Source organism: Ixodes scapularis, unplaced genomic scaffold (genome assembly GCF_016920785.2).
Source record: "Ixodes scapularis isolate PalLabHiFi unplaced genomic scaffold, ASM1692078v2 PGA_scaffold5__190_contigs__length_132052651, whole genome shotgun sequence".
In the NCBI taxonomy this organism is placed as follows: Eukaryota; Metazoa; Arthropoda; class Arachnida; order Ixodida; family Ixodidae; genus Ixodes; species Ixodes scapularis.
In genome coordinates this window covers 129,047,150-129,074,308 of record NW_024609880.1, presented here as the reverse complement: position 1 = coordinate 129,074,308, position 27,159 = coordinate 129,047,150, and the positions used below count along the sequence as shown (strand labels likewise).

The window sequence follows — 27,159 nt, the reverse complement described above, 5'->3', positions numbered from 1 at the left end:
ATCTTGTTTTAAGTAATTGGGCGGCTCACTTCAACGGCAGTGCAACGGACCCGCTACCTTAAGAGCACGAATAGTTTTTACTCACTTATTGTAAAGGTGCGTTTTGTATGCACTGTGTGGTTGTCTACTTATGTGGCAAAGCGTAAATAATCATGTACTAGTGTTAATGTGTTGCATGCCTATTATACTGAGTGCTCAAGATGAAGATCTCGAAATGTCTTCAATGTTCTAACAACAACCATTATTAAAGTTTTATCTTCCCAAAAGAAATTTCAGATGCCACTTAAAGAATGTTGCACTTTTAGCATGGAAGTGTGTGTGGAAATCAAATGGCATACAAAAAAGTTTTGACTCATGCTTAGTACTTCTGATATTTACAAATAAATAAACAAACGAGAGATACACAGAGATTATGTGCAAGTGCCCTTAGGCGCACTTGGAGCACTTGGAGCAAAAGCGGAGATGCATATCTACCCCAAGAAATAAAAAGTATTGGGTATAGGTGACTTATTGTTTTGTGAATTCAGTTAATTTGGGTTGAGTCTGGCAGCTGCCTTAACAAAACTTCTCTCTTAATCCATCAGGGATGAACCCAAACCAGCGTGAACTGTCCCAGCACGTGGAATTCGAGCCCAACACTTACTATGCCGCATTCTCTGCCGAACTGGAGGCAACTGCCACGCCGCTCTGGGCACTCATCTCCCACCTCAGGAATGAGGCAAGTCACTCGTTAGCACCGCTTAAATTCTTAATCTGAGCTTTCCATTATTGTAATACATAAGATTCCTGGTGTTGCTTTTCCTCAAACTCAACAATAGTATGCAGGTATGAAGCAAGTCTCTGTTTATCCGTAATTAAGTCTTGCAGTGGTGCGACCCCCGCCAGCGAAAGAAAAACAAAATCGAAAGTTTTGAAACACGCTACTTTCTGGACGTTCACTCAGCTTGTTTGTCTTGCTTATTTCTTAGGAATTGTGGTAGGTGGCTAGCACAAAATTAATGGTTTTGGTTGTCATAACTAGGTCAAAAGCAAATTGTTTTTTTTTTTCACTGTTTTTTTTTTTTTTCATTTACTGCAGTAAAAACACTTGATTAGCGTAAGAAGAGTAATCATTGAATATGTTATGTGTTTCGCAGGTTTCTCTGGCACCACAGACAAGCTGTCTTCTTATGTGGGCCTGAATGTTTGTTTGTTTATATATTTCCTTGAAGAAAATCATCTTCATCATTATTATTATTTACGGATGTGCAAATAATAAAAATTTAGAATACAAATATTTAAAAAAATACTTTGAATATTGAATATGTTTTGAATATAAGCTAAGAAATAACAAAAAATATCCAAATAAATTTTTATTACTTTGAAAACCAAAAATGATGTTAACAAATTCAAGTGAATGAGACTACCTGACTAGGCAGCATATAAACAATGCTACTGATTACACAGCTATTATACCTTGACTAGTAATCACCTGCCAATTGTACATGAAAACAGGCAAAAAGGTGTAACTCATAAGTTACACAAATTGACAAAATTAAGAGTGTAGGACATAACTGCACATGACTAGATAGCATCTAAAAATGCAACGTGCATTGCACAAGTAACTGGTAGTGACCTTTTGTAAGAATATAATTGAAATTGCCCTTGACAAGGCACCATGTTAGATATCAGTTGCTAATGCAATTATTGCAAATTACCATGAAAGAAAATTAATTGCTCCTAATGTTCAGTATATAAGTGCTCCCTTTTCACCGTGACAACTGCTCCACCCTCGCTCCTGCGGCAGAAATTATAAGGTCGCTAGGAAAGTGATTCACAATGCAGGCTTGGCAAAACGAAAATTAAAACTGCTTCTTTGTTGCGAATTAATACATGCATGTTTGCACGATTCTAATGCTCACTTTTTTTTTTTGCCGAAATCGGTGCCCAAATATACATGTGCGTTACAATCAAGACCAAAAACCGAAAGAAAAATGCAAGCCCCATCACCATCGTGACCGTTTGTTTACATTCGCCATCTTCGTATCCGCATCACGTGAATTTTCTCGCATCTACGAAGTTGTATCTGCCATTAAGATGGAAAGACAAAAGAAATTCCACTAGGAGATCTTATTTACACGAATGGCCATCGCGCTGGTGGGAAAAGATAACAAGGTATCACTGCATGGCCTCCCAATCCCAGCGACCCGATGAGCTCGCAAAGTGGAAGACGACCCTCCCGGAGGTGATAGTCACGCACTCGTACAAGCCCAAGAAGCGCAGCACCTAGAACGATTTAGACAAAAGCAAGGATTACCTCTTTGTAGTGCGAAGAACCATCCTCGGACTCCGACAACGAAGACTAGTCCATGGTATTTATTTTTATGTTGGCGCGCGTTTCACAAAATCTGTTTTATGAGGGGAGGTAGTATGTGTTCAACCTTCATTATTTTACCTGCGCGGTAGAATCGGCAGCAATTTACTTTTTGAATATCTGGGAGCAAAATCTGCCTGCTTGTTAGATTTGGGTGCGTGTTAGAGTTGTGCAAACCACATAGTTCTACCTGTAGCGTAAATGGCAAGGGTTTATAGAAAAAGGGCTGCAGTACCTGAAATTGTAGGCGACTAAACACAGTTTTTAAAAAAGTTCTGAATGTTCAGGGCATGGCCCACTTGTGGATTATTCGCTACTTGCTCGAATATTTGTCCATAACCGAATATTCATAAATTTTCGATTATGCAAGTCTTGAATCGAATAAGAAAAATATTCTATTCATATTCGAAATCTCGAATATTTGCACACCCCTATTATTATTACATTCACAATACATCAGAGCAACAGGGTGTCGAATATGCTTTCATAATAAACGGGGCGCAGCTTTTTATTTCTTTCCTTAAGGCAAGATGAAGTATAAATATGTACACAGGCAAAGTTACAGCTCTATTAATGCATGCATACAAACGCACCTGGGAGGAGGGCTCACTCCTGATTACACTGCCTCACTGCAGAAAAGAGCACCCACGACAACTCCGCTGGGAGGGTTGCTTTGCCGCACGTCAATCGTGCAGCAGGGGAAGCACACTTTACGAAGCTGTAGTGACACACCGTAACAAAAGTTGCTAATCGGCAAAATTGGTCTTTCCGTAAAATCCCATAAGAACGCCCACCCAAAATGAAGAGTTAAATAGTGAAAACTGGGGGGAATACCTTTGCAGATGCGACAGCAAAAAGTTATGAAGAATTAAAGATAAGCGTAGGAAGTATAGGGAAGGGGAGCCTTCTTCTCTGCTACAAGCCATCTGAAACGGGAACTGAAACCACAGATCGCAGACATGGCAAATTGGCATCTCACGGTTTGATAACCATGCGGGAATTCGCTACGAGCTCCCTTGTCAGAGGAAGGGATACCTCAGAACGCGAATGCAACAGATTTGTTCTTCACGGTGTGATAAGCACACACGAGGACCCATTCAAACATGGGTGTCACAGGAACTGATATCATGCCTGCAGATCATGAACAAAAGCGCGGAAACCGCTACGAACTCGCATGCCACAAGAACAGATACTCCGGATTGCGGACGTAGCAGATTCGCATTTCATGGTGCAATAAACACGCGGGAAACCACTACAAGCTTGCATATCACGGAGATCAAATCCTGCGCAGATCGCGGTCAAGAAAATGCGAGTACAAGCTTCAAACTCGCATGCCACGAGAATGAATTCCGCAGATCGCGGAGGCAGCAGGTTCACGCATCCCGGTGATATAAACAGGAGGGAACCTCTGCGTACTTGTTTGTCACACGTACCGCTACTGCAGATCGTGCGGTTTGTGCGATTCCCATCGGACATCGCGTGATCGACATCGGGCGGGAAGTGGGGGATGGTGCAATGTTTTGGAATTTCAATGCTACGGATATTCAGCCCTAAAACGGATGAGCAATTTATTGGGGGTGGGCATTACGGGATTTTGCAATAATTTTCTAATGCCAACAAAAAATCAAATTTGTATTTAAAAATTTTAAATTTTCAAGTACTACTATTGATTCTCAGTTTAAATTAAATATGGCGATGTTCAAACCGATAATCAAAAGTATGTGCACATGTACCTATGCAAATTTTGAACGCTTTGCTCCCAGATTGCCTTGTGGCTTCATTTATTTGATGCTGAGCAGCAACACCTTCAATGTTTCCTTCCTTTACCCCACATAGGAGACCCTGCCTCTCTCCAAAAATATCTTGGAGCACTGTTTGTCGGCACTAGAGGACTTCTTTGATGGCATTGGCTTCTCTCAGCACGACGTGGTACGTGTCGCCTGGCTGTGAAGCCTCACTTGCATAAGATAGTCAATTAGTACCTCGGGATTTGCCTTTCTTTGTTCATAAACTGCAACGATTGGCTCTGTGGGGAAGTGTATTTGGTAAACACTCTTTGTTTGTTTTAGAGCGCAGCTCTTAGGGGCCCGTTTCCAGCCTGAGCGGCGTCGCCGTCGGCGTAACCGGGGAAGGGGGGGGGGGGGGGGGGTCACGTGACCCCCCCCCCCCAGGTCACATGACCCCCCCCCCCCCGAGGTCATGTGACCCCCCCCCCCCCCCGAGATCACATGACCCTCCCCCCGAAGTCAGTGATCCCCCGAGGTCACGTGACCCCCCCTCCCCCGAGATCACGTGACCCTTCCCTACTCCTCATCAAGAGCTGCGCTCCAATGCGGCATTACAGGGATTTGTAAACAGCTTTTTTATATATCTGTTTATTTTTTAGTTAGTGCACCAACTTCAATTTTATATGGAGACATTGCAGCTTGATTTAAAAGACTGTGGAATTTTTAGTAGGTATACAGAGTATCTATTGATGCTCTGTCCCAGTTCTACTAGTGGTGCTTTATTTTTAACTGGGCTATTGATTGCGAAGTAGAAAAGACAAAAAAGGACGAAGTGCCAGCAGAGTGTTTGGAGCAGGCTAGTGTAGCTGCTTCCCACCCCCGTTGAGGGATCGGTAGTCAAGGGGATTAGCTTGGAGAGTGTAGAGCAAAAACTCGCGCTGCAGATCCCAGGGATCCTTGGTTTTATCCCCATCCCAGCCCGTTTCAATCTGGATAAGCGTCATACAGACGTGCATTACTACTGCGTGATGCACATTATAGACCCCAGGCTTGCAGCAGTACTACACTGGCTAAATTCCTCATCTACAACGTAAAGCAGTGTTGCCGCACCTCAAATGCAAACCGACCTTATGCTGCCTAGACGCAAACGTCAAATTTGTTTTTGGTGCGGACATTCCCGTTGCAGCCCAACCCGTACCAAGTTTCGTTCCACCTCCCCTTGCACCGGTACTACTCGGTATTCCTGTGCCAGGCAGTGCTGCACCAGGGCGCCACCCTGGTGGAGCTTCTGCCAGACAGGGACACCCTCCAAGTGCTCATGGCACACCCTCTGCACGTCATGGTGAGTGGAGCACCCTGCCCTGGCCACCGGAACGTCTTCTCTCGTCTAGAAGAGCTTGCATTTGCAAGAGAAACAAGGAGTTTGCCTTTGATCTCGAGTGAAAGCAACAGCAACTCATTTCACGAGACTACCGGTCAGTCGCCCGGCACTTGTGGATTAACCATTACGTCGTTTTAGGAGGCTTCTGAACCAGAGAATATAGGTTGTGTTATATACTGCTAGCTTCTAGCAGCTTCCTGTAACACACTTTTTGTAATGCGCTCCTGTAACGGTGCCACGGAAGATTGGACACGAGAGCTGAATCAGCATTTCAGTGGAACTCGTGTGCTCACTGATTGAGTCACAGCTGGACACAGCACTCGTGTCCGATTTTATTCGGCACTACATCCTCGTCATCCAGCCGGTGTCGAATGAGTGTGTTCGCACATATGGTTGAAGAGTGTGCAGGAGGGGGGAGTGAACAGGCGAGTGCTTTGCAGGAGGCACGAAATACGAGGGTCAAGGCTAGGCAGTGGGACGGCAAGAGAGACAAACTTTGCATCCACTTCCACCGGTGCCCTATAGTTTTAGCAGGGTTTCCTCTCAGAGGCGCTACGCACGACGATGTTCGTGGCGTTGAGGCTAATTTGTACCAAGTTCATCCGTGTCACAAAAAAACCGAGGTAACACGATACATTCTGCATTACCACTGACTTTGCCACGATAATGCAACAGAGGGCAAAATCGTTTTGCAACTTTTTCTGAATTCGATGCCTCTGAAACTCGCTTTCTCACAATGCCCTAACTTCCGGTGTCGTCTGGTACGCTCAAATGTGGCGATTCGAGGCACCCCCTAAATCGGCCGCGGCGTCTCGCGTCTCTCTGATGACAGGTGGCGTTCCACGAGGTGATGTGCGGGCTGTGGGCGCGCAACGGCTTGCAGATCAAGGGCCAGGCCATGACGTACATCCAGTGCCACTTCTGCAACTCCATGGTGGATGCGGACCTGTTCCTGCTCCAGCTGTGTGCCACCCACCTTGACTCCGACTGGTTCCTAAAGACCATCTTCGAGAGGTGCCTCCGAAACGGGCTTCTTGCCATCTAGAGTCGAAGAACCGCACAAATTAATACGAGATCACAGATACTGCTATGGGCCAGTGGAAGTAAAAGAAGTGAACAGGACCATCGCTCTGGTCACTGACAGGATGAGAAGAGCAGGGAGGTCTCCCAGTTGCCCCACCTCCAGCGCAAGCGTCCTACCTCCGATAACACTTCATCATCTCGCGAGGCTCGAGAGCGCATGCGCAGTCGAAACATGGCGGAGGGCAACAAGCGCGTGCTGGAGGCCAAGAGTTTCAAAGAGACCATTTTCAGTGTCGGAAACCCTGGCCCCCAGTGATAAAAATGGGAAGCTACGATCTCAAATGCAGGCTCTTGCGAAGAGAGGGGCTGCGCACGAAACGAGATTTTTGCTTTTTACGGCACTCTTGGCATCGGTGTTGTCCCTGGAGCTTCGTGACTATGCATTGCGCCGCGAGCATGTGCTTGTCTTGCGCCATGAGCACGTGCTTGTCTGATGTATCTCATCTTCTTTGGTCTTCTCTTCTGGATGAAGTATTGAGTTTTGAGTTCAGCGTCTGTTTTGTCTCCTGTATTCTTCTACAGTTTCCTACCATTTTTGGCTGATTTTAACCATTCCTAATGCTCCGTGGTTACTTCAGGTACACATTAGGTTAAAGTCCAACCTTGGTATTAAGGAATCATTTTAACCGTGCAGTAAAATTTAGAGTTTGGATATACCCCTTCTAGTTAACTATTGCTTGTCCTTGAACATCCAGGTATGTGTGTGTGCTTATCTGTAATTGTATGTGTAACTTAATTAGATCTCACTTTGAGTGACTGCGTCTTTATTAATTTAAAGCGATGCTAAAAGGGATCCTGAGATTGTTTTTCTATGGTGCAAACTCAACCTGCATACCCTAAGCATCCCGGAAAATCAAGAATCAGAATCGTGCATTGCCTTTTTTTTCTATGAAAAGCACCACCAACCATAGCGACGCTCCCCATTTTTCCTAAACATCACAAAAAACCCAAAATTAGAATCGTGCGTGGCCTTTTTTTAATTAAAACCGCAACCAAACATCGCTACTCACTTCCTATTTTTAAATCCGTTTCGAAAAAAACAGGCGTGTCACGGCGTTTCATCTCATCTTTATTCGGGGAAAAGGCCGCGCGTGGTCGTATCTTTGTATTTTCCGGGATGCTTGAGGTATATGGGTTGGGTTTGCATAAGAAGATAACCTCCAAATTCACTGTAGTGCTCACTGGAAAGACACCTTTTCAGCCCCGCTAATGTGCCGACCGGTGTTCCAGGTTCCACGTCTGGGAGTGGCTGTCCCTCTCCCCGGGCCGCGGCAACTCTTTCCTGGACCCGGACAAGGTGTACCCGATGCTCGAGTCCGCCCTCACCTTCCTCGCCATGCTGCTCAACGTGCGCACCAACCTGGGTACGCCCGGCCGCCCGTTTCTTCTACGGTGCGGGTGCCTGCAACGCGCCTCCGACCGGTGTGTCTGCCTAAAAAGCGGTCCCTCCGGTTCCACCCAGCGATGTCGCACGAGCATCTCGCTGTCGCAGTAACGACAGTAAATGTGGCGGACGCCCATTCCGCTGCAGGCGCCCTTCAGCTTGAGAGTTCACGGAAGCTTTGGCTGCCAGAGGGTGGGCGGCGCTCTCGTTCGCTCGTACTTTTTGCTGGAACTTCTAGCATTGACCACCAGGATCGTGACGTCCGACAGCGCAACACACCAGCTCCTGCGACGTCGGCTTTTGCCACTTCGGGACCTTTTTTGATGCGTCGGCAGGATAGGGCGCCAGACACACCGGTTGAGGACACGTTCCAGGCACCCTTAGTGCGGTTTCTCAAACTGAGTTCTAGGGAACCCAGTTTGAGGCTCCTCATCTGCATTGTCCCTACCCCTAAGAAAAGGCTGTTTGGTAGGCGCGTGCAAATAGTGGCTTTGGAGTTTGAAGCAAACGGTTGTTTTGGCCAAATATTTTTAAATTGAATATTGAATAGTTTCTCCAAACATCTCGCTACAGCACCAAGCTTAATTTAATTTTTAAAAAAAACAAAAAAACAGCTGAACTTTTGAAGGTTGTTCCCAAGCTTCCACTTGTCCATATCTAAGCTGATCTTAATCTGCTGTACCTAGATTTATAGATTGTGGCCTCAGAAAGTGCAATGGCTACTTTGGGACGTCGAGTAAATGATATATTTTACGTAAAGTTAAACGTATAGAGGTGCCCAACTATACCCAATTGAGGAGATTTATAAATCTTCTTGCCATCCACAAATATCCTTTCTTAAATCTTGAATCAGAGAAAAGAAAAAAAGAATGCAAGTTGTCGGGACATCTCTGCCTAACATATACTCTCACATAATAGCCACAGTTTAATTTTGAATACTTTACCGTAGTGTAGATATCAGCATTCATAAAGTTTCCTTTCTTTCTAGATACTCCAGGCGCGCGTGTGCACCATCTCGTTTAGAAATCGTACTTTCCTCCTAAGCAAATGACTGGAATATTTGTACCGTATTTGTTCAAATATAACGCGAAGGCAGGTTTTGAGGCCCTCAAAAAGAAAAAAAAAAAAATTATTATTATTATAACTCGAGCCGAGGCTGCATAAATTTCCCACACTGGGGGGCATAGCAAAAGTGAAAAGGCAATGGAAATCGAAGAAATATCAGTTTATGTTTTGACTACACTCATCCTTACTGCTCAGGTCCTTCCGTTTACAATCCACTTGACCACTACCCAATACGTAGCAGCATGGGGCCACTTGTCTGGTTGTTTCTAGTTCCCAGCAGCCCACAAGCAAAGCAAGGCAGGAAGCAGAAGCACCAACAAAAAACACCAGACCACTCTGGAGCAGAAACTAAAAAATGTGCAGGCAGAAAAAAGACTGCTAAACCTGGTACACGATCACACACTGGTCCATCCGCATAGACAAACACCTTGTGTTGCATGATCGCATAAACATGGTCGGTGGTCTGTAGGGGTGTCACGAACTTTTGTCGAACCAGATTTTTTGGTCGAACTTTCGGGGTTCGACTGGGTCGATCGAACTGGTTCGACGAACCTTCAAACTTTTCACCAGATTCGACCGGTTCGACTTTGTGGACAGTGTGGCCAGCCCTTGATACAAGCATGTCTAGGTTTGGAGAATTTTTTTTTGATGCAAAGGGTTATTTTATTTTGTGAACAGCTGCAATTAAAAGAAACTAATTCTAATCACTGAAGAAGTTAATAACTTAATGTTTAGTACTGTATTAACTAAAATAGCCAATCAGCGCTGCACTTAATTTATCTCTTAGCCATTACCATCCAATCCGAAGCCAATTGGCCAGCTTGTCGCGCATGCGCACACGAGTCGAACCTCAATACAAGGTTCGTCAAACTTTCCACTAAAAGTTTGAAAAAGTCGAACCTGGTCGAACTCGAACCGCGGCCGGTTCGCGACACCCCTAGTGGTCTGGTCTTGGTATAGCTTGGCTTAACTTGGCTTGGCTTGGCTTGGGTTGAGTTGACTTGCCTTGGCCTGGCTTGACTTGGCTTGAAGTAGCCAGTGCATTTCTTAGCCAGTGCTGCATTAACCAGTGCTGCATTTCTGCGGTGTGCTTTTCGGGGTGCATTGTACAAACACGAAAGCGATAAAAATGCTTCTTATGTTTCCTATTGCCCCCTTCACGTGGCCCAATGGCTAATGAATTCCCTCCCACAGCCCCACTTCTTTTCCCACCCGATCCCCTGCATTGAGCCGGAGGGATGGCTTTCTCCACGGTGGCAATCAGTTTATTGAATGACGTTTCATCAACAGCTCAGATTAGCTTTATTTTGTGATACGCTGCATGAGACTGTCGCCACGAAGCGGCGTGTATGGGCCGGTCAGGTGAAGTCAGGCGAATTAATATTTTTATAATGAGCCATCGCATATTGTTGCCACGGAGCGGTGTGAATGGCGGGGGGCTTAACGTGCTTCCCAGTGATGCACGCGTGATTCGTGTAACGAGTGTTGATGAAACCATTGCGTCGACGAAACGTGTGTCCATGAAAAGTTGTTCACGAATCGACGAAATGATAAAGACCCCTTTCTCCAGACTTGCGCGCCTCGTGGCTCAACTCAATTTCTAATATAACGCAAGGTGTGTTTTGGAGCACGTAATTTTTTTAAAAAAACGCGTTGTATTTGTGCAAATACGGTATTTCTTTAAGTGTTGTTCGCGACGAGTTTGTTATGTTGAGCGCACTTCTTACCAAGTGCCAGTGCTCTGCGGAGAAGCATTACCTGCGGATCTTGCTTTCGCGGGTGTTGCTTCTGCGCAGTGCACCAGTGCTTGGTAAAAATTGCACTCAACGGGGCTTACCCGCCACGATGAACACTTCGATAAAGACTAACATCACAGTTCATCTCGTAGCAAATATTGAATAGTGTATTACTTGAAACTACTATTTGAATATTTGCACAACCCTAGTGTCTAAAGCTGAGCCACACATTGATGCTGGATTATGCGAACCAAACACTCCAACCGTTTTTTCCAGTTTGTGTATTACTGTCAACCAAAGTTTAGGAGCTTCGGAACTTTGAGCCATGCAGCATAGGGCAGCTGATCAAGAGTTTTTTTCTACATAGCTTTCTCTTTTAACAAAAACACAGGCATTGTGCATTGTATAAAAGGAAATATAGTTCACAAGCACTCAAACATGTTCAACTCATCGCGACAAAACAAACACACTCAGTGTTTGTTTTCTCACTCTCTTTCATTCTTTCCTTAGGGACCACCGATGTCTACTCTTGCAGTTTGCCGCATTCTGCTTCAGTACCCCTAAGATCGAACAGTGTCGGGTCCCGTTGTAACAACATTCACTGACCTTGGGAGCAACGTTTGTGTTGCGTTGGGTGACTGTTTTGCCCTGACTCTCCCCGCAGGCATGACGGAGGAAGAGGTGACGCGTCAGGAGATAGTGACCCTGCTGTGCATGGGCGACCGCACCCACTCTCAGCTCATGGACCTGATGCCCGAGAAGTGCGGCATCACCTCCCACCACACCAAGGACTTCGAGGCATTCCTCTCGGACGTGAGCAGCTCTGTTGCTCCCCTCTCGGAACACCCAGGCCCCTCTTTGAGGGCTTGTCAAACAGTCGGTGGACAGAGCCACTGAGCGTTCGCAGAGTATCGCACATTATGGAGGTGTTCCAATGCCGTCTTTAGCTTGAGCTGTTGGTTAGGCAACTTATCATCTGCTATGAAGGGCAGTTTTGATGGTGCGCTTAGCCACAAGGCACAAATGGCCATGACCACCAGTGAGTACTCCCTATGCAGAGAGCAAGTCGTCTGCTTCTTGTTCAGGAGTTGCGGGGATGTCAGAATGACACTGAGCTGTTATTGACTGATTGAAAAAAATAGTGGGTAGACCTCAATGCTAGATGCCTTGAGCTTTACCCACTATTTTTTTCAGTCAGCCAATAAGAACTCAGTATCGTCCGGACGTCACCGCCACTCCTGTGCAAGAAGCAGACGACTTGCTCTCCGCATAGCATCGGCTTGACCGGAAGAATCGAGCCAATCGGGCTTTCTGATCGGCCGACGTCGTCCGCATTGTTGCCGAGAAAAGAAAAGACAACGAAAGACGTATGTGCAATCTATATGCATGGAAGCTCTTATCGGCAGGTGAGTCACAAGGTGTCAAAAGCTGGTAGTGTCAGAAAATTTGTAATGGGGAAACTGTATGTAAGACCATGCCACTATGTCCCTAGCAAAGTTACAAGCGATTGGGGAATTTGAACGTGACTTCTTTATTCGCTCTGATCCCGAACGAAAGAAATTGAATTCTTATCTGTCATTTTAGCACAGACAAAACTACTGAAACAGATAGTGTTGATAGCTCTCTGGACCACAAATTTGAATTGTTTTTGACACCCGGCCTCAATTCAGAAACCATTGCATAGTTTCTTCGAGAAAGTTCTGGCTGTCAATGTTCCTTTCAAGACATTTTTTTTTTGTGTGTGTGTGTTTATTAGTTTTAGTTGGCTTGTTGTAGCTGACTGTCATTAATGGGTTATCCTTATTCATATCTGATCCACATTTGATACCTAAGTCAATTTGGATAGAAACTCAGTATTGCTTGATCAGTTGATTTTGGATGGATGAATAGGTAATATGCAGTACAGACTGACTGGCTGATCAATTGAAGTTGATTGATTGTGACCCTGCACACAGGTGGCAGTGTACAAGCAGCCCAACTTTGAGGCCGGGGGCAACATGCTTCAGGGCAAGTATGTGCCCAAGGGGGAGATCTGGGAGCGAGAGTATGACCCCATTCACGTCCTCCTGAGGGCGGTCCACCGAAAGGACTACCAGGCCTCCATGGACCGCTACACACAGTTGTGAGTAGTTGATCACACCCTGGCAGCCTTGCGGGCACAACACAGGGTTCCTGTCTCTTTCTTTCGGGCACATCCAAAGTGACCGCCGGCCTAGAAAACCCCAACTTGTCAGAGTCTTTCGTCAGCTGAATGAAAGTTGGGCAAGTGCCAGGGTCCGCGAAATCTGATTTCCTCAGCTGTCTTGTGCTCTTCTTTTTTTTAACGTGTTTGTTACTGCAATTGCTATGGATGAAGAAAGAATAAACAATTAAAACGGACAACACAACTACATCTTGAAAGATGTAGTTGTGTTGTCCCTGTTTTAATTGTTTATTCTTTCTTCATCCATGACTTAAACCAACACGCTCTTCTACTAAGCATGCTATTGCTAGTTTAGCTAAAATTTTCCTCAGGCATGTATAGGAAGTATTCACTGGCAGCCATAGCTGTGTGCATGACTGCTGAGCGCGTGCTGATGGCGAGCTCCCACAGTATTTTTGTGACATGCATTTTGCACCCTCAAGATCGCCAGTCTTAGCAGCCTATTAATGTGGGCTCGTTCGGAGCATGCGCTCTAGACATCACCCACAAATATGGCACCCAGTGAACACTCCTTACAGAAGCAGATGTCTGCCTCTATACAAGGTGTTTTCCTTTTAGGCTTTACAGATTTTTTTAAAGAAAGCCGTGGAAGCTACACTAATGCGGTCTATGCAGGTGAGCTATATGGCCAGGGAGACATACTATAGGGGGATAATTTTCACAATAAATTAGACCATTAACTAAAATATTTATAACTTTTTGATTCAGGAAAATAAGCATATGGTTCCAGTTGTAGTGACTCTCATTAATTCAAACTCTAGGAAGCCACGAATGTTGCTTGAATTATCGGAAGTTTGAATTATTAGAAATTCATCTAAATGTAAAGTTAGATAAAATTAGTGTTTCTTTTTTAAATGGCTACACATTCAAATTTTGATATTTTATGATTATCTGTACATGGGCCTACTGATCGTAAGCAAGTATGCCATATATGAAAAATTGATGAAATGTATGAGATAAGTTTATTCATCCCTCAAAAATGTCGTCCATCATGAACTGTTTAGACAGAACATGACACCTCAAAGTCAAAATTAAGTTTGTTCAGCCAGCAAAAAAAGTTGCCTATTGTGGACTAGTAGCCCGTGGAGCGCGCTTCTTACCGATCACCGGTGCACTGCAGAGAAACAACACTCGCGGCAGTGAGCTCCACGGGTGTTGCTTCTCCGCAGTGCACCGGTGTTCGGAAAGAAGCACGCTCAACAGGGCCGCGAGAACAAAAAGTATGAATTACACAAAAACACTGTATGAATTATGCAGCTTATTAACAGATTAAAATTATAGTGGGACGACCAAAATTTAGAAATTTGTTTGAATTAACCAGAAGTCTGAAATATCCTAGTTTGAATTATTGCGAACCTACTGTAGAAAGTTGCTCGTCGTCGTCGAAAACCGGTGAATGAGCAAGTTTTAGAAAGATTTGAGGCACATGGGAAGCGCAGTAATGCGCAAGAGCTCCAACCCATGCAATGGCTGTGGGGCTGGTGGTGCGAAAACACGGGTAATAAAAGACAGACGAATCAGGCACGTACGGTTTTGTAGCGGCAGTTTTGTGCCTGTTGCATGAGTGGGAATTTTAGCGCACCATTGCACTTCCTGTGCGCCAAACCTTTCTAAAATTTATCCATTTAGTGGTTTTCGAAGAGCTCAGCAAGTTTGTAATTGAAACCATATGTATGCCTTCACTAATTAAAAAAGAAATTAACAAATTTGAGTTAGGTAATTGACTTATAGGGGCTATTAACACCCTATAGTATGCCCCATAGCCGTACAGTCAAATCTCGGTACAGCGAACACCACTTTAACAAACTTTTCAGATTAACAAACTTATAAAAAATCCCGTGCTGACTGCCTATGGTGGTAATGCAAAATTATTTCCTACAACATACTTCAGAATAACAAACATTTCAGATTAACGAGCACTATATTTAGCTCCACATCACGTTAACAACACCTCAGTACTACGAACTCATATTCTGAAGTGCGGGAATTCTAAGGTTTCAGTGAATCTGACAGGGCAGCCGGAGCGGCAGGCTAGCAGACGACACGGCGAGCGGACGCCTTGCAAGTTGCAACTCGCTCCGTTGAAAATGCGAGACAGCGCGAGAGCTAACAAAAAACAAACCACTACTTTCTTTTTTTTTTTTTTTTGTGTTGAAACGACGACGGGTTTTACCAGCGCAGACGGCGCAGAGCACAGCGAGGGTTCGGCAAGGGCGAGAGGGAGGCAGGGAGCACGTGCGCAGAAAATCTGAGAAAGTAAGAAAAAAAAACGCTGGAAGGTACTTTTTTTTTTTGCCTTTTTTTTTTAGGAGAAAGCGTGGCGATAACATCACTGTTTTTGCATTGACGATTTTTTTTCTTTCTTCTTTCTTTTTTTCGGTGACGGCCATTTTGCAAAGCACGCCAGTCTACGGTGGCACCGCACTGGCTGCGTCGCCGGCGATGCATTGGGTTAATCTTTATCATCTTTGTTTCTCACTTCTGCGTGTGCTCTCAGCCTTGTCAGACGCGGCTTTTTTCGGTGTTTATTGCGTCCACAAAGCAAGCCAGCGTTCGTGCTGCGGTGCTGCCGCATAAAAAAAAAACAATCTTTTGTGCTGCACGCATCCAAAAAAAAAAATCATTGACTACTTTAAATAAATGTGCATCTGATGTTGACTTGAGCATCTTTGTGAAAAACGAGTTCAAGGACCCACCGTTGTAAAGGTAGGACGTTTAAACCATTGGAAAATAGGTAATTACGGTTAATTTTGCGGTTTTCACTATAACGACCTTTCAGAATAATGAACAATTTTCCGCGGATCCCCTGAAGTTCGTTATACCGACATTTCACTGTACAACTCACCTCCACAGACCGCATTAGTGTAGCTTCCGTGGCATTTTTAAGAGCAGTCTGTAAAGCCTAAAGAAAGCACCCTGTGCAAGACAGTGCAAGCGGTGCACTTGTGGTTTGTGTGTGAACTGAGGCACGTGGTTGGTCGTCCCAGCATGCGGCAGTCCGGCAAGTTCAAGGGCACTGGTGCCCCGTGGCCCCCATTCCGGATGCCCAAGAGGGTGCACCCGGAGCTGATCGACCCCCGCAAGCTGCTCCAGTGCAAGACCATGCACGCCATCATCTTCATCATCTTCTACAAGGTGGGTGCACTTGTCGGCCTGCTTTTACTGGCTCCCACTTCAACTAACCGAAGTGAGCCGACTCTTTGGTTGAGCAGTGGGACTTTATAAGCATTCTGATTTGATGATGATAGAGATAAAAATAATGATAATGGCAGTTTATTTCCATTACAGGTAATGGTGGGGACCGAAATAAAGAGCCGTTCTAGATGGCTTGACAAACTTTCAGCCCCTGTACATTCCATAGTAGAAGCGGGGAAATTAACAAAGGTCTCGTGCAGTGAAACATGTCATAAGTTATAGCAGTCAATAAAAAATCACAGGAAGACACTTAAGGCTGCTTGCGTGTAGGAATGCAAAAGCATCTGCATTACCGTGCACTTATCAAGCACAATGTCAAGGGCGGCGTCTAGGAGGACGTCAAGAATGATATCAAGGACGATCTCTAGAATGACCTGTAGGACAATGTCGAGGACGACTTCCTAGAGATCGACGCCAAGTACGGCACCTAGGACGACTTCTAGGACGACGTCAAGGGTGGCGTCTAGGACGCCGCCGGGGACGACGTCTCGGATGGCCTCAAGGACGGCATTTAGGATGATGTCGAGGATAACGTCATGAACGCCGTCGAAGATGATGTCCTAAAGTCATCCTGGATGCCACAGCCTGCTTCCTCGGCTGTGGCGTATTTGCGTGGGTGGCCACGTTTGCCTGCGAATTCCGCCGTAGATGTAGACACTGCTGCCGATGTCAAGGCCGTAGATGTAGACGCGGTCGCCTCATCGCATAAAGCGTACAACTTAACACAGATGAACTTTGAAGCGCACCTTTTGCACATGGCTCTCTGGCGTTGACATCACGCTCCCGCACTTGAGCATAAACGGCGTGTGCTTGATGACATAATTTTATGGCCACCTTTCGGGCACAACGACGCCGCTTTTCGCGTAATGGGAGAAGTAAGGCTTTAGCCTTAATAAACATGATAAGCAGTAACAAAACAAATTGCTAGCTCTAGCATATTTGCTCACATTAAATGCACAGTGGTCATGAAGTCGAGCTATACAAAATAAATTGGGTGCATAATCGCAGCATTTTACTGACTAACCATAGAGCCTTGTCTACAGTATAGACCACTTACAACGTAACCGCTTATAGTGCAGGACCGGGTATAACGCGGTTTTTTTAAACCACCGGTTCGCCTCCCATAGAACTCCATGTATTTACATACCGCTTAAAATGCAGGCGCGCGAAGGGAAATACCGGCTATAGTGCGGTTTTTGGCACAGCCCGCCGACCGCGCCGACGACCGGAGCAGCGGGCACGCTTCCCTGTGCGACACTAGATAACGGCGCTGACGGCGCGGGGCGAGGATGTTGCTCGAAGAAGTGGGGAGAAGCGAAGAGAGAGGCTTCAGTCGCCGTAGCGACAGAGGGACGCACGCACGTGTCGTTCACGTGCTTGCGTCCCTCCGCTGCGTTGAAAACAAAGAAACAAACAACCGCACCGACAGACCAATCGCAGATCGAGGAGAAGTGTTCGCGCGCGTTGCGTACCGGTCGCGGGCCGGCTGCTTCTCCGCAAACATGGTGTCAGTTGTGATCGTCGTCGTAGACGGAGTTCATCTCATCGTTCTGCGTAAAAGCGCTATCCTTGACTGTGAATTTTCGTTGTGTGTCGCTATGATAACCCAGCACGTACTGGAAGGGAAGATCCACCTACTCGTGCAGCGATGTCGTGGCGGCGCTCTCAAGACGGCAGAAACGCCCGTGTCGTCGTGTTTGTTTACTTCGACTACAGTGGTGATTTCTAAGCATTTGTGACCTCAAACATCGCCCGGATTTCTAATTTGGCGCATTTCATGCGTGTGCTAAAGTTCAAGGTATTACTGGCGCGTACCGTATGAAGGATGCGAATTTTCACGCGTTTTCATCTCCGGAGAAAAGTGATTAGGGTTAGCAATCCTGAACGCTCGCAACGTCCGTCCGCAACCCGCGACGCCGTTAAAAGGCTGCGCCAGGCAAAAGCCGCTAATTTCTTTCAAAATGTGTGACACACTTGAGACATAACTGTACTAGTCTGGTGAAATAAAGACTTTCCTCAAACTAAGCTTTATTTTTCATCGAACATAAAATAAATTATTTTCACAAGTGTAAGTTGTCTCATGGCATGTATTTTGGCCTGAAAAATTGATGTTTTGGTTATAACGCGGTACCGCTTATAGTGCGGATTTTCGCGACTCCCGCGACATACGTTATATGCGGTCTACACTGTATATGGCAGCCTTAGCTGCCTCAGTAGTGTAACGCTTCTCCCCATGCTGGCTTCCCAGGATTGGTCAGAAAGAATTGCGTGCGTCACGATAGAGGCAGTTTGAGCTGGCTCAGTTTTTATAACGGCCAACTGTACCAAGCATTGTTAAGCACAGCCTAATGAGATTCAAGCATCATCTGGTTTTCGTGTTTCCTGATGATCACGCAACGGCAGCTCTTTCCAAAGCGCAAAGTTTGCGTCAAACTTCGTTCTGTAACTATGTCTCTGCCTAAGTTTCAAGGTCCACATCTATATTTACTTTGCAGTGCCATTTCACGAACTTGATTCAATATGCTCAAGTGATTGGAGCAATAAACCCATAAAATATTCGCTAAGTGCCCCTAGCTATACCGTCGCCATGGTGATTTCCATCACCAAAATGGAGGCCATCATGACAGCTCCCGATGCCAGGCGTCTTAGCCTGGCGTTGTCACTCTGGCAGCTAAAGCTGCCATGTACAACTGCTCCAACTAGAGAAATCGTTGCCGACATAATGATTGAGGAATTGTTGTTTTCTTTTTTTGTTTGTGAAACTACTTGGGTCTTTCACCAGCATTGACCCCATCTCGCCAATGGCTCTCCGCAGGCCCTAAATGATCCAGAGGTGCCAGAGCAGGTGATAGCCCTAACGGTGTATCTGCTGGAAATGGCCGTGCAGTTCAACCCTCAGACTGGTTCCGTCAAGGTGAGCCAGGCATGTTCGGGTCTATTCGGGAGTTTTGGCACATCTAGCAACAGAACAAAATTAACTCTTTGTTTCCACCCAGTCTTCGTGGCACCGCTTGTTGACTTCATGGCCAATTGTTAGTTACCAGACTGCATTGATGCACAGGACGCTCCACTAAAGCACAATGTGCGCTAACATTATGTTCAAACTATACTTTTGACATTGAAAGTTTCATAAAAGTACAACAGTTTTTCCTGAAAGTATGAAAATAGGCTTTCTACCTTGCATTAGTATCCTTACCAAACTCAAAACCTCCTCAAGCAAGGTTGTTGTTACGGCATGACACGACTTCTCCTCGCCAAAAGAGCTTTGTTCCGATCGCCGCATCTTCGGTCAGCTGGCCCCCCCCTTTGCGCAGGACACGCCGACGTCGGTGCACGAGGCGACGGACCTCTGCCTGTCGGAGTGGTTCCCGGATGCTTGTGTGCTGGAGAACGTGCTGCGGAGGGTGGACGCCGTGCTGCTGCCCCAGTGCATGGCCCTGGCCGAGTCTTTTGTGGAGGAAATGGAGGTGGACCAAGACGTGGACGACCTCGACGACGACGGGAGCGGCTTCGACGAGCGCTTCACCGAGATCATCGAGCTCAGGGGCTACCCCGAACTTCCCGGGAACCCACTCCCGGATCCGTCGCACCGTGAGTGGCAGCGACGTTGGGTTTTCGGTCTACCAGTCAATCAATCGAATCGTGTTTATTGTGCCTCCAAACAGCTGACATGCCTTAGGAGGGAGTGCACATAAATGAGATGAAAGACAAAGTAATATGAGTAGCGATATATTATTTGTGAAGCACTCTTCAACGTTACGGAATTACTCCAGCATTTATTTTTCTGCTCCCAAAATGCTGAAATTTTAACCTTGTGCATCTTCTGGAAGTGTCATTGAGGCGTACACTGCAGGATGCTGTTAGCAAATGGGACACGAGCACTAGAGTATAGATAAACACTCTAGGTCGCATAATTCACTTCTGAGCCAGCACATATACAGGGCAGAATTTTTTTTTTTTTTTATTTGTTGTATTATTAGTTTAGATCAAGGGCTTTGATACGAGTGAAACTTCACTTTTGCAAAAAATAAAATAACACTGGTGAACAAAGCAAGCGCACAATCACAAGTACATAAAAAAGAAACAATATAAACAGTAGGCATATACAGTTGCAACCTGAGTCACTTTTCTTTCACTTGTCACGCATACTCTGAGCCACGTACCAACTGGTAGTTTTTCTTTTCTCTCCCCACTACGCAGAAGCCGGCCCCCACCAGCTTCCCTCTTCCTCCCAGCCCCTTGCATTGCCCTCCTCCACCAGTGACAGCAGCACGGCCCTGGTGCCTCTGGACCCATCCAGTGGTGCCATGGTCCCCATCCCTTTCCTTCCCCCTCCACCCCTGCACCCCCCTTCGGACAACCAGGAGCCCCTCTCCCTCCCAGGCCCCAGCACTAGCCCCCTCTCGGCCGCACCCTTTTACTCGACCCTCCCTGGCCCCTCCTCATCTTCGGGCTCAAACCCGTCGCTGAACCCGGCCCCAGACCCATCCCTTCCCTTTTACCCGGCTCTCCCCGGCCCTTCCTCATCTTTGGGCTTGAATCCGTCGAACCCGTCACCACACACCTCCTCTCAATTCTACCCATCCCTTCCCGGGCCCTCATCATCCTCGACTCCGTCCTCGAATCCATCGCTGAACCCGGCCCCGAACCCGTCCCTCCCCTTTTACCCTTCCCTCCCGGGCCCCTCCTCGTCCGGCTCGGTCCCCGACGGGGGCAGCAGGGCCCTGGTGCCCGTCCCGGCGGGGCTGGTGCGGAAGCCGCCCGTGCAGCGTCGTCTGCTTCGGCTGGGGGCGCCGCCAACTGGAACACCCCTGGTGGCGGCCGGAGGGAGAGGCCTGGTCGTTGGTCCGAGGCTACGCCCTTCGTCGTCGTTGTCGACGGGCGGACGGGGTGGCACCGGGGTGCTTCACCACACGCCGCAGCGCAGCATCGGTCCCTGCGACGTCGTCAAGGTGGGTAGTTTGTCCTTGCGCTTACCCCAAGAATAAACTAGGTTGTGTACTTACACCTTAAGTTGGAGCGCATCCAATGGAACGAGCCAACAGCACCAACCAAGCAGCTCTAAAAACGCCATGTCACGGCGTTTGTCATCTTTCTGCACGTCCGATGTCGTAAATCAAGTTCAGTTAGTCCGCAGCGACCTTGTGCTTTCAGTCCTAGAGCACGTGTGGAACTGGTGTGCTAAGTGTCCTGTACTGCTCGTGCTTCACGAGTGATCCCAAAGCAGCGACAAATCACGTCCCGCGGGCAGGCGTGTCATGCTGTCGTATGTCGCAATCTTGGCCATTGATTGTAGAAGTTCCAGGAAAAAGTATGAGCTAAAACAAGTGTCGCTGTCGTCGCGGTATCCCCACTCGTGGCTGCTGAAGTTTTTGTGGCCTGTCGAGCTGGAGAGCCACCTGCAGCGGAACAAGCATCTGCCACAACCACCTCCGCCGCTGCACCACTGCAGGATAGTGGCAGGCGACAGCGTAACTTTTGTTTGACATTATAGGGCAGAAATCGAGGAACCGCAAATGAAACTGCAGTGAGCACACCAGTCAAAGACGCGCTCCAGGCATAGACCCCTTTCAAAAACGTGACAACTCCGTGCGCCACTGGCAACAGTGTGCGCTCTTCATGGTGAAGGAATGTTGTTTCTTGGGCCCCCCATCAAAAGCGGCACGGCAAATGCAAATAATGCGGCTCTGTTTTTCATCGCCGGCTGGGAAAATAACCCTGCTAGCTAACTTGCTAGGCATGAAACCTGAAAACAAAGAGCTCTCATCATGATGTGTCTGCAAGTCATTTTTGGAGTCCAGAAAGCGTCTAGCCGACTTAACTTGCATAAAAAAGATGCCCTCAAGGGGAACTTATTGCGATACTGTCCCAATACTGCATGGTAGCATGAAGTAAAATGGTGTTAGTGGGTGTTTCAGTTACATAAAACAGATTTTCGAAACACATGTCTGCAAAAAAAAAAAATATTCTTTTTTTTCTAGCACGTATAGTTTGTTAAAGAACAGAGAATGTTTGCAGGACTGATATGGCGGATTTCACTGCTCTTTTAACCATGCCAACAGTATCTGTCTATCGAGCAACACGAAGTAAAGGTACAATGAAGTAACAACATACTGTAAACGACTTATTTTTTTGCGGGCTCAATATTTCGCAATTTAGGTCGAAGCTGAAGTTTTGGAATAATTCGCGGGTTCTAATTTTCGCGATGCGATGGGATCTCAATATAGATTCCAATGTGTATAGATTTTACCAGAATTGTTTGCAGGGCCTATTTCTCGCGAATTGTAGGCAGTTTGTGAAATTCACGAAAATGAAGTAGTTTACTGTAGTAACCAACTCCATGCAAAATCGTGAGGCTGGCGCAAATGGCAGCATATGCACTGGGTGAAATCAACGCTCGTTTTTCCGAATCAAACGTATCTGTAACAACAATACTAAAAAAAATGCAGAGCAGTATAATGCAGAACCAATATATTAACCTCATTAAGCAAATGCGTGCGAATTCGTGAGGTTGGCCAAACGACCGTGGCAGCGGACAGTCAATGTATCCATACTGCGTGCAGACTGGGACACAGCAGTGTATTGGCATCTTCACCGATACTCTAAAGCGCATAAAGTGTCCTTAAAACTGCGGATGAAGCGCCTAAAGCTCGATTGGGGCACAGCGAGGCTGTGACCTGCTTTTTTCACCATGGCACGCAGCTGCTTACCGCCGCAGTATTGCCATGGTTACCATGCCAAGATACACTGTTGCCAGGTTCTCTGCAAAGGTTCCATTGCACCATAATGTTGATCCAAAAGTCCGAAACTAATGCATGTGAGGGCTTGCTTACAGACTTGTGACTGCTTACTACCGACTGCGTTGCAGCCGAGTGCAATCTTTTGCGACAAGAGAACAAACTGGCACCATCTGTCGGGTAAACGAAAAACACTAATGATTTTCGTTTTTCTTTTTTTACGCTTTCTGTAGAATTTTTGCTTGAGACGAGCATGAAGGTGCACATCTGGCGTTCCCTTTGTGTGTTCAATGTGTGTGTGTGTGCGTCACATACCAGGACGTCCAGGCCTCATATCCAGTGACGCACTCTCCTTCCATTTTTTCTTTGTTTTTCCGGCGTAATGAGCGTATCTTACTGCTACTACCGTACATTTCCATTTTTTCTTGCGCATCATTCTTTTTAATATTGGCTCTGAAAACTTTATACAACTAATTATAACAGCGACCATTCTTCATCAATGGTACATGCATTTGACCTTGCAAATACTTTCCAAACGTCTAGTGAATTGCAGTAGTAGGGCCACCTCATTGATGGTGCCAGTGTGCTAGTATGTTCTTCAGAGAGCCTAGATTTAAGAGAGAGCAACTTAAACCATGGGGAGCGTTTGCAGTTTAATGGCGGATGCCTCCCGCCCTAATCTGTCGCAAGTTCTACGGGACGAGTTTTCGGATGGCGAGGAGGAAAGCGGACGGAAAGGACGAGACGCTCGCGGTCGACCAACGCTTTCGACTCCTCCTCGCAGCTCGTACCGCAAACGCAACACATAAACCATGTGACCCCAACCGAGCAGTAACTCTGAAATACGGGCCCTCTAGTGCTCTCCGGTCGTGAGATGTCGCGCTGTGGCGTAAGCGGTGGCAAACGCGCGAACGCACCTCAGGATTCCGGCCACGTCTCTGCAGGCGCTGCCCCCCTCCGGTCGCCCCCTGGTGGCCGTGGAGGAGAGCATCCTGTCGCTGCTGCTCAAGCTGCACTCGAAGCTGTCGGGCAGTCCCAACTCGTACCGGCCGCCGTCCCTGGACGACCCCGGGCCCCCCCGGGAGGAGCAGGAGGTGCGGGTGGGGGACGGGCCCCGCTACCTGGGGCTTCTGCTGGACCAGCTGGCCAGGCTGACCCGGCCGGGGGACGGGGGCCTGGGCCCCGTGGAGGAGCAGCGGGGACGCATCTGGCCCCAGAGGGAGGACCCCGTCGCGGACGAGGCGCCCAATGCGGGCAGGGAGGCCTCCGACCGAGAGGAGCGGTGGGGACGCTCGTCTCGCTCTTTCTCCTTTTTAACGCGTAACGTTTATAGGGCTAGGCCTAGCACCATTCCGACGGTCGTCCGTCCAACGTGGCCTCGGTGTAAGGGTATACAGGCAATATTAGCTAGAAGACGAGGCATACGCGTTTCCAACCCCGGAAAGGCGCCGCCTAGCTCGCGTCGGCATTGCCACCAGTGCGTCTTGCTGCGTCTCACAACGAGCACGACGCTAGCACGCAGTGGCAGTGCCGCCAAGACGGAAGCGTCCGTCGCTTTGTGGCCGCTCTCGTCGAGTTTCAGCTTGTCTGCCGCCTGTGTCGGAGATCCTTAAACGATGACATCATTGGCAGGCCTCTTCTAAGTGCTATTGTTATAGGTGCCGATTTAGTAGACGGAAATCGCGTGACGTTGTCAGCGTCCTGGTCATCGCCCGACACTGTGACGTCATGTAACGCCATGAAGTGACAATGTGACGTGTCATGTGACATTGTGATGCCGTGTGACCCGACGTCGTGTCACGTAGTCAGCTGACATAAGGTCACGTGATCGCATGCTTTCCTGATGGTCACGCGACGTAACGTAAAGTGACACCATCACAGGGGACCTACAACTGCTGTGCATGTAGAGCGCCTTTTGAATATACAGTAATCCCTCGTTATAACGAAATCGCTCTTTTCAAGTTATTGTTTTTGTCGTGGTTCAGCATGGTCCCAACCGAAATGCACACATTTTTAATTGGATTATTCGAAGTGTATTGGCTGCCGACCACGCTTATTACGAAGGCTGCTGTGCTGAAAGCGCGCGAGCCTACACGGAGGCGCAAGGAGACCCTTGCATTCCCTCCTTCTTCTCCGCCGAGGCAAACGGCAAACTGGGAAAACGGAGTAAACGGGTGACAGAGGGCAGAGCGCGCAGAGCTGGCAGAGCGCCGTTTCCGGTGCCTATGCACCTGCGCGGAGACATAAGCAGGGAGCATCATCAACATTCGGACACTACTCATGGCACCCGTGGCCGACATAGCCCGACTCCTGTCGGAATCGGGTCAAGAGGAAAGTTCCTAGCCAAGGTTTCATTGAATAAATATATGATCAGAGTTTTTGCTTTTATCGAATTACCTCTTATATCTAATTTTTTTGCTGTCCCGTTGACTTCGTTATAATGAGGGGTTACTGTCCTTAAGAGACAGGCAGCTTTTTCACCCCCCTCCCCCTTTCTCTCAAGAAAGTGGATTGTGCAGTGGGCTAAATCCACAGTTCCACTTTGAATAGAAACAGCAGTGTGAAAAAAACATTACTTCGTTATATTCTACATTTATTCATTCCCGGGTTTGTTAGGGCTGGTTCAGAAATTTGCGCTCGAGTGTACCCGACTGCATTATGACTACTTGCGTTCCACTCTGACGTGTTTCACGGACCTTGGTTGCCGTAGCAACCACCTGGTCATAAGCGGTCGGAAGTGGTCATAACGTGATTGGCCACACTCAACGCAGATGTCTGGACGAGGCCTTATAGGTAAGTTTGATTGTATTATTCTGTCACTGCTGCAAGCTCTATAGCTAAAATTTTATTAAATTTCTCCATCACTTAAAACCTGTCTCTTAGGACAATGCTATTTTAAGCTGATCTGCTTGCACTGCTTGGCCCCTCGAAGTTGTGAACTACCGGATTTGGGAACATAACTGGAATACAGTTAGCTTTTCCTTCGTGCTCCAACTTCTTGTCGGGCCGTGTGCGAGGTGTAGCATCGAGCTTTCTTGACCCACAGGAGACGGCGTGCGAAAGAGCGCCAGATGAAGCTGATGGCCGAGTTTGCCAACCGCCAACGCTCGTTCCTCAAGAAGGCCATGGAGATTGGTGAGTGTGGTTCAGTTTTCAGCTGCACAAGCGAGAGACGCTGCTGGGGCTATGAGTATGCGTGCCAGTGCCCTCAGTTTTACGTGAAACAGAATCAGAGTTGCTTCAATTACATGCGCATGCACCAACACTCCTAAGAGTCTGTACTCCATTTCACGTTAAAATCGGCAACAGCAGACACTACGAGCTGTCGAAGCCAAGCCAGCTCCGAGAGCACTCCACGTGACCGATCGGTTCGACATAGCACAGCACAGAACACTGCAGTGCTCTCGCAGTGCTCGATTAGCGAAGATAGCTTGTAGCATCTGCTGTAACCCATTTAAAAAAAACACTAAAATGAAAAAAAAAAAAGACTTTTAGAGGGTTGAAATAGCATACATGCTTTTTGTACTTTTCGCAAAATTTATGTCGTTAGGTGCAATTTAGGTTGAGGCCACGGCCCACCTGAAGCCCTGCTCACAGATCAGTGGCCCTGCCCATTACTACTGCATTGTCTTAGCTGCTCAGTCGAGCATGCTCACAAGCCAAGTGTCTCCATGTCACGACGTCCACGTCCAGTGCGTCTAGTCTGGCGTCTGACACCGGATACTAGTCATGCGAGGAGATGGGCGGCAGCCTCCAGCACCATCTGCCATTCCACCGCCTTCTAGTGTTGGCTGCAATGTTCTAAGGCTCGGACATAAAGCGGCGTGTTGGCGTCTGTTATCGCCTGCATCCGTCTGCTATTCCGCCCCCATCTACAAACATCTGCAAGGCTCGCAAGACGCAGCCATGAAAGCAGCGTTCTAGCATTCCATCATGCTCTAGCCACAGTCCAATACGGTTGAATCTCGTTAATTTGAACCCGAAGGGGATTGAAACTTGTTTGAATAATGCAAAGTTTGAATTACTGGGAGTTGCCTTCTTAGAAACACATAGGATGGGACCTGCATGTCAGTTTGAATTATCGGCGAGTTTGAATTAACGAGATCCAATTTTACAACAAACAATCCAGACGTCTATCATCTCTCCAACGAGGGAGAGCTGAGAAAGGGAGCATCAAAAATTATATTCCTGGGCGGCTCATAGGGCAGGCAACCTCCACCTAAATTGCATCTAGCAATAAAAAGCATTGCTAAAAACATTTTGTTTTAATGTTTTATTTATTTATTAATATTTTT

The 27,159-nt window shown here is 47.2% G+C and overlaps 1 protein-coding gene across 1 annotated transcript in view; it reads left to right on the top strand.

The window, feature by feature from the left end:
* LOC8035393 (E3 ubiquitin-protein ligase ubr3) overlaps positions 1 to 27,159 on the top strand; it is a 77,313-nt gene that overhangs the window by 12,856 nt on the left and 37,298 nt on the right. Inside the window, exons 9-21 of the mRNA XM_029990160.4 lie at positions 585 to 718; positions 4,190 to 4,282; positions 5,267 to 5,422; positions 6,294 to 6,475; positions 7,775 to 7,908; positions 11,394 to 11,542; positions 12,685 to 12,851; positions 15,920 to 16,067; positions 18,943 to 19,041; positions 19,442 to 19,718; positions 20,328 to 21,079; positions 23,809 to 24,146; positions 25,911 to 25,999. Coding sequence (XP_029846020.3) covers positions 585 to 718; positions 4,190 to 4,282; positions 5,267 to 5,422; positions 6,294 to 6,475; positions 7,775 to 7,908; positions 11,394 to 11,542; positions 12,685 to 12,851; positions 15,920 to 16,067; positions 18,943 to 19,041; positions 19,442 to 19,718; positions 20,328 to 21,079; positions 23,809 to 24,146; positions 25,911 to 25,999 — 2,718 coding nt within the window. The remainder of the gene's footprint in view (positions 1 to 584; positions 719 to 4,189; positions 4,283 to 5,266; positions 5,423 to 6,293; positions 6,476 to 7,774; positions 7,909 to 11,393; positions 11,543 to 12,684; positions 12,852 to 15,919; positions 16,068 to 18,942; positions 19,042 to 19,441; positions 19,719 to 20,327; positions 21,080 to 23,808; positions 24,147 to 25,910; positions 26,000 to 27,159) is intronic.